Source organism: Lycorma delicatula, chromosome 9 (assembly GCF_047948215.1).
Source record: "Lycorma delicatula isolate Av1 chromosome 9, ASM4794821v1, whole genome shotgun sequence".
NCBI lineage: Eukaryota > Metazoa > Arthropoda > Insecta > Hemiptera > Fulgoridae > Lycorma > Lycorma delicatula.
This window is the reverse complement of record NC_134463.1, coordinates 33,965,848-33,973,831: the sequence shown is the minus strand read 5'-3', so window position 1 is coordinate 33,973,831 and position 7,984 is coordinate 33,965,848. Positions and strand designations below refer to the sequence as shown.

The 7,984-nt window shown below is 28.8% G+C and overlaps 1 protein-coding gene across 1 annotated transcript; it reads left to right on the top strand.

Annotated features, from left to right (window-relative positions):
* Positions 1 to 509: 509 nt before the first annotated feature.
* Positions 510 to 7,649, top strand: LOC142329835 (rRNA methyltransferase 2, mitochondrial-like). Its single transcript, XM_075374695.1, has 4 exons — positions 510 to 743; positions 1,496 to 1,635; positions 3,978 to 4,236; positions 7,383 to 7,649. The coding sequence occupies exons 1-4, from the start codon at positions 577 to 579 to the stop codon at positions 7,573 to 7,575; spliced, it is 759 nt and encodes a 252-aa protein (XP_075230810.1). The 5' UTR covers positions 510 to 576; the 3' UTR covers positions 7,576 to 7,649.
* Positions 7,650 to 7,984: the final 335 nt, after the last annotated feature.

The window sequence follows — 7,984 nt, the reverse complement described above, 5'->3', positions numbered from 1 at the left end:
ATAATCTCCATTTAATAAAACTATTATCTACTACTCAAATCATCTAATAATGTAAAATTACAAAATCTGCAATTAAATAGTTATAACAATTGATAGAATTACAAGTATTTAATTGCAAATTTTTATTTGCTTCAAACGGTATCATAAGTATAATTTATTAATTAAATAACATAAAAGAATCAAATTAAAAAAAAAATAGGAGATTGTGCGCAAGTATAAACAAAGAACGAAATAACAACTCATGGCACAAAATGTCTGAATAGAGAGCCCGCATTGTATGAGGATGCAACAAGCAGCTGATTGCTGGAAGTTTCAAAAACTTCAAGACATAAAACCAAATGCTCCACATAAATCCCAGAATAAACAGTAATATTAAAAAATACAAATAATGATAAAAATGACAATTTCTGCCTATTCAACCCTAATATTACTGTTTATTTTGTAGATATTCAGTGATATCACCATTACAATATAGAAAATGATAGTAGTTATTATTTAGGAAGCAGTGGACGAGGAATTAAGTTTGAGGTTATACAAAGAAAGTGAGGTTATGCTACTTAAAAACTGAATATAATTATGAGTTTCTTAACATGCTACGTTTCAGTTAGACATTTTAGATCTACCTGTTCTCTTTACAAAGAAGTTCTGCGCACTCTGAAAGGTAGAAAAACAAGTTCACAAGAATGGTTAAAAAGACAGTTTTCAGATCCTTATATTGAAAAAGCAAAATTAGCGAATTACAGGTACACATTAATTTGTTATTTGAATTTAAAAACAAGTTTGAAATGTCATGAGAATAACTATTGTTTTACTGCGGAAACTACGCGAACGGACAAAGACCTAGAAGTTATGTTCTGTTTATAACTTCCATCACTATTTTGCAAGTTCATTTACATTTTAGTTTGTGACTAATCACCCGACTGAAAATTAAATATTCTTTAAACAAATTATAAATAGGAGTTTTAATAAATAATTTAATCTATTTTTAATATTTTTTAACATCAACTCCCACGCTCATTACCCACTAAGTTATAATTTATCAACAGCATGCAATAAACGTCAAACAGCACTGTTAAATTTGTTGAAACCCATATGTATTTATTGAATGGAAAATTTATGGATATTGCTCTGTCCACTGGTATTTTAGTATTATATCCTTACTTCATACCTTTCAATCTCCAGAATGCTACTCCCTGAAATGTGCTAGGTATTACAGAAACTTAAGGTCAAAATATTGGCCAGTCATCAATTGTATTAGGCAGTTTAATGTATTTACTAGTACTGTTTGTATTATAACTGTTTTATTTTTATAGTTATCTGATGATTATTTATATTATTTTTTTTTACTTTTAATGAAACTGACATTAACATTGACTCACCTATGTATAGTTTTAAACATCTTAATTAATTTATTCAATTTTAAATTTTGCTATAGAGGAATATCTGTGACGAGCATTTGATAAACTGGTAAATCTGTGTTTTTCTATTTTGCTAGGTGTCGTAGTGCATTTAAGCTATTAGAAATTGATGATAAGTACAAAATATTGAAACCAGGAGATATTATATTAGACTGTGGTGCATCGCCTGGCAGTTGGTCTCAGATTGCTGTTTCTAGGACAAATGCTGACAAGAAAGGTATTTTATTGAAATGAGAAAAAGATTATTTATTGTTATTCATCTGATATGTGTGTTTTTTAATAAGATTATTTATGTTTCAGTAAATAAACCATCCAGTTGTAATAAGTAACAATAATTAAAAATAAGTAAGTTGTTACTTACTTTTTAACAAATGGATTATTGCCTCTCAAAACTGCACATGTTTGCATTTTCAGTGATTTTATATTTATTGCATGATATATGAGGTACTCAAATACTGTTGTATAATTCTCATACATATAAATTGTACTTTATGAGATATATAGATACATTATGTTAAATATGGAGCACTTTTTTATTGGTTTTTTACTAGAATACAAATTAACTACTTAGATCGGGACTCTCCCCATCTGATTTCTGGGAGTATCAGACCTCTTCTAAACACAGAGTTTGAGGAGTTCTGTGAACAGTAAACCTCATTTTTACTCTTTAGTATTTGAAAAGACTGTGCTGGTGAGAAAATCGAAGGTTTTCCTTAATTTACACTCTGAATAAAACTGTCAGTCAAATATGTTTATTAAATAAATCCTTAGCATAAAAAGTTGAGAAAGAATAAAAAAGTATCACCTATTAATATTAAAATATAAATATACTTAATTACATTATTGTTATTAATTCTTTAATGAAAAATTATAATGATTGAACTAGTTTTATGAGGTAAGTAATTTAGTACAAATAAAATTTATTATCAATTACAAATCTCTTTAATTAATTTGAATTTTTATAAATTTTACCATCTTTTTACTACTTGGCCTTTTTATAAAAATTAACTCCAGTTGTGCAATAAAAATACTCATAATAATTCTTTTTAAATTTACTCTACAAAAGTTACAGACAGTCCCCACCAGTTTATCTTTTCCTTCTTCAAACAGCAGTGTGGCCAAAGTAACCATCTATTCAGTGAACCATCCAAGAGTACATCACTGCTTTTGAAGTACTAAGTACACAGCCAATTTGTCAATTGTATGAATAGATGAAAATCAGATGGTGCCAATTCAGTGCTATAAAGGGAGAATAAAAAACTGCCTGATGAAAAGGGAAACTATGCTATCATTGCCAATAGAAAGAATTTCAGAAAGAAATTATGGTTCTGCAAAAGAATCTGAAGAACCGTCTCTGAAAAAAAGAAAAATTATCTCTTTTGCAAATAACTCTTGCAGGTATCAACATTTCATTTCAGTACATCCTTAGTCCAAAAAAAAAGCAAAAGAAATTTCTAGATGTACGAATGTACATGTGTTAGCCTGTATTTTGATTAGTACCTCTAAACTGACTCAACATAAATTCTTTGAAACTGGCATGAACAATTTTGTTATATATGCAGCATTGATGGGATTAAATCTTTTACAAAATTAAAAAATAAAGTGGTAACTTTTATTATTTTGAATCTTTATGTAGTGGTTGTAAAAGATTCAGCTTTATACAATGAAAATACATATTAAGTTATTTAAAAAAAACTAAGTATGAATCAAATTTAGGGATTGGGGAATGTTTAATATTAATTTAAAAGATTTTCTTGAATTTATTTTGTAATTTCTGATATTTTATTTCATCTTTCAAGTTGTGGCTGTTATTAAAAATGTTATGAGATAGATGTCTAGCAAGGAGATCAGATGGATCCAATTTTTTTTTTTAACAATTATACTCTACAGTATAATTTTTATGATAAAAACATAATTTGGTTAAGTGGGATCCAAACGTTTTTTAATAAAATTATGTTACTTTTCACAAATTCATCAATATTTAAAGATTTTACATATATTTGAAATTAAATCTGCCATGGGTAAAGTCAGGAAAGTTTGCAACACTTTGCTGGCTTTTTTTAATATTCTTTAATGTCTTATACCTTTGCATTATAATTCATTTTTAAGGGTGAAGAATAATGCATTCAAACCTTATTTAGTCTTTTATTATTTTTTCTGATGAATTAATTTACCAGAAGCTTATAAAGAAGCTTGTACATGGGAATATGGAAATAGAAATTTGTAACATATAAAACATGCCATGTCTGAAAGGTTAAGAACTACCACTTCACCATGGAGATCGATGAAGTAAGATTTAGAGATGTTCCTGAAGCATTGTATAAGCACTGTGTAGTTTCTGGGATTATATTAAACTATGTATATTACATCATTTTAAAATTTATCATATTTTTTTAAGTGCATCATTCCTATTATTCACTTTTTTAGTTTTAGAAATGTCAAATTGTAATTTTTCAGTTTAACAGTTTTTCCACTGATAATTGGAAATCATTTTATATTGAAATTTTAAATATTTTATTTCAATTTAACTAATTTTGTATTGTATTTAATATTTTACAGATATCAAAAAGAAATCTGGTATAGTAATTGGCATAGATTTAAAACCAGTTTATCCAGTTGATGGTGCAATATTTTTAAATAATTGTGATTTTACAGAGCAGTCTACAAAAGAAAAAATCATTAAAATACTACAAGAAAAAATAAAGTCAGAAGATGAACAACATGTTGATGTAGTATTAAGCGATATGGCACCAAATGCAACTGGTATCAAAGAGATGGATCATACAAATATAATTAAATTAGGTTATGATGTTGTGAGGTAATTTACTAATAATATAAGTAACTAAATTTTTTTTTTTTTCTGTGGTCATATACAACCTGACATGAAATAAATCACTTCTGAAAATGCTACACCTGCAGCTTAAGAATAACATCCCAACCTGTTCATAATACATGATAATGAGGAATGAAGTAGTTTTCTACTACCTTCTACATCATCTGAATTATAAGTTTTATACGTCATCTTGCCAAGCTTATCAAAATCTTGGTAATAATATATTTGATGCCAGTAGTATGTTTGGCCATGAAGACAGTAAGAAGTAAAATATCTACAAAAATACTCCAAAGATCAAAGATGTTATTCTTGTTTTCTATAATCAGATAAAATATAGAATATTGGAGGAATATGTTTTATTCTGTGTTAGCCTGCCTTTTTTTTAAAGAAAAAGATATTCTTAACCTTTTTCTCCTTTTTTGTAATCAAAGAAAGTTTTGATAATTTTGTTTATCTTCTGATTCTGTTAATGGTTTTACTAATTTAATAAATAAATTTTGCATTTACAGGTTCATAATTATTTTAGTATTTACGTATATATAATTATAATAAAAAATAATTTAAAACTAACCATAAATTAAATTGTACCTATTAAATTATTATTATTATTATTACTCTCTACAGAGCTTCCACGTGTACATTATTGCAAGTTTTTAATCCTACACAAAGTGGATACTTATTTTTCATTTTGGGTTGAATCAGCATTAGACATGCCAACATACAGCTGTGCATGGCTAAAACAGACTCTCCAAAATACAAACCTTCTTTTTCCAAAGTTTAGTCTTATCAGAGTCATACAAAAAGCAGGAAATTTGAATAGTTTAACAAGGGCATAGTAATAAAAATATACTTAAATCAAATCTTGGGTTATTACAAACATTGGATAAAAACCTGTACCTGTTTTTTTTTAATTTCAAACCCAGCTAATGCAATTAATTTGTGATTACCAAAATTTGCATTGTTAACATTTTAATGGTCCCTATGATCAGAACAGTTGATACTTCATACAAATAGGTAAAACATTATCTATAATCCTAACCTAAGGTAGCATTGCTGATATTTTAAATGGTTTAAGAGTTATCTATATCACAAAAGTGAAATAAAAGATATACAAAGTAGAAAATAAAAGTAGGAACTGGTATAAATTTAATCCAGTTCTTATTATAAACCAAACAATTTGTAGTCAATTACTTCGGCTGTAAAACAATTTTTTTTAAACGAATAAAAAGCCTAAAGATTTTATTACTTGTTTTTATTATTAAAGATTACTAAAAACAATAAACATTACTAAAACATTTTGTGGTAAATATAAAAATTATCAAGAAAGAGTTCATAAAAGTTGTTTAAGCAGATAAAAAACCCACTTATTGATCCCACTGAAAATGAAGATATAACAATTATCACTGATAATTCAAATCTAGAAAGTTAATTATGTCTAATACATATAAGGGGGTGGATCAAATATAAACAAGATTTTGCATTCTGAGGACGTAAGTTTCTAGAGTACTTGGGTAGGGATGTTAGGAGTGGAGAGACCAGGTGGTATCCAGTTCAGACCAGTTTGGCAGTAGCGCTCATGATGTCAGAACAACAGGAGTATCCTTTTACTGCGCAACACATTATCATTAAATTTCTCGCTCATGAAAGCGTAAAACCAGTAGAAATTCTGTGTAGATTGACTGCACAGTTCGTGGATCAAACACTATCAAGGATTCATGTGTTTGCCTGGCATAATGAGTTCAAGGAAGGAAGTCAACGGGTTGAAAATGAGGAAGATGATCACCGTCCTCAGACCAGCATTATGGAGGAAAAAATTTGCATGATTCGTGACCTTATTGAAGATGATAAACATCTAACACTATCTAAAATTGTATCGCAGGTTGGAATAAGTTATAGAAGCTGTCAAACAATCATGACAAAAGACCTGGAATAAAGTGTATGCCAGGTGGTTCTTCGCTTTTGACAGCAAAACACAAGTTGAGATGTTTACAGGTGTATCAGGAGCTTTTAGCATGGTTTGCAGAAGAAGGGAATATATTTTTTAATCGAATTGTCACCTGTGACAAAACTTGAGTCCAACATACACACTCGAATCTAAACAAGCCAGCATGGATTGGCGGACGAAGGGGGAGGCAGCCCCTGTAAAAGCCAAGACTTGGCTGTCAGCTGGAAAGGTGCTTGCAGCTGTTTTTACCAACTGGCAAGGCATTTTGCCTGCTGATTTCTTGCATGAGTGTCGACAATAAATGTTACTTATTACTGTGAGTTTAAAATGAGGTAAACATTGCTTACCGTTCCAAAAGACGTGACCAACCATCTTGAGACGTTATTCTCCTCTATGACAATGCTCGGCCACATACTGCAGCTCTTAAGTTGCAGAAAATTGAGGAAATGATGTGGACACCATTTGACCTCCCTCTTTATAGCCCTGATCTACTGCCCTGCAATTTTCATCTCTTTCAGTCGCTTAAAGAAGCACTAGGAGGATAATGATTCCAAGATGATGTGGCGGTGGAGGCTATTGTGCACAATTGGCACAATACTCCCTCTTCATTTTACGATGACTGGATCAAAAACCTCCTAATCCTCTGGGAAAAATGCATTTCCAAAGCAGGAGATTACATTGAAAAATGATGTATGCATGGCTATTTGATTACACCAAATAAAAATTTTAAAAAAATAATAAAATTTTGTCTATGTTTGATATGCCCTCATATTAAAAAATTAAAATTACATTTAAAACGATAATTAAACTGAATAATAAAAACAAAAGAACATTGATGATGGTGGGATTATTAAATACCCCCTCCAACTAATTTTGATGAAGGGAATTAATGGTATAAAAAATAAGTAAAACTTCAGGTTTTATACTTCTGATTTAAATAATGCAAGCAGTTAAGTCTATTTCAGCCATTTCATCAATCAGAATATTTTGTCCTTGTTTGAACTGGCATTTCATTACCACATTACATGCAAAATCTATTAGGATAAACAATTTACTGAGCAAATGAGCATATTGGAAGTCTATATAATGGCTTTTTTGGATGATAATTGTAGAGGGTTATGTTTGGTTACATATAAGGATAGAGAATAAAGTAATGTCTTGTTATTTTACAATATTTTTTTTCCAGATTTGGTTTGACTGTATCAGCAGTTAATGGAATTTTACTTGTGAAAATTTGGGAGGGTTCTCAATCAAAAAAAATATTTGATGATATTAGTAGATTTTATAATGATACAAGATATGTAAAACCACAAGCATCTCGTTCAGATTCTGCTGAAATTTTTATTCTAGCTACTGGTTTTAAAGGTATTAAAAGATAACTTTATTTTACACTTAGTTTATAATTATTTATGATACATGTTTTGTAAATTTTAAATAAAATATATATCTAATACTCTTTGTTATTTATTTTTCTTTTATCACTTTATAAAACAAATTTCAACAAATAACTTTTTTATGGATACAATTTTACAGAAAAGTTAATCAGCATTATCTAAACTTCTTTCCCAGCTTGTATAACTTGATCATCCATTATAATTTTTTTGCATAAAATTTTGTTAACATGACCATCCAAGTTAGTCTCAGTTTTCACATTGTTTTCAACATCTATCATTGACTGGTACTGCAAGCAGTAGAATACATTTTGTTATTGCAAATTCAGTTTTTTCTAGTTCCCATATTTTTTAACTATGTTCCTTGTTTGAATATTTTAAAAATTAATTTACGTCA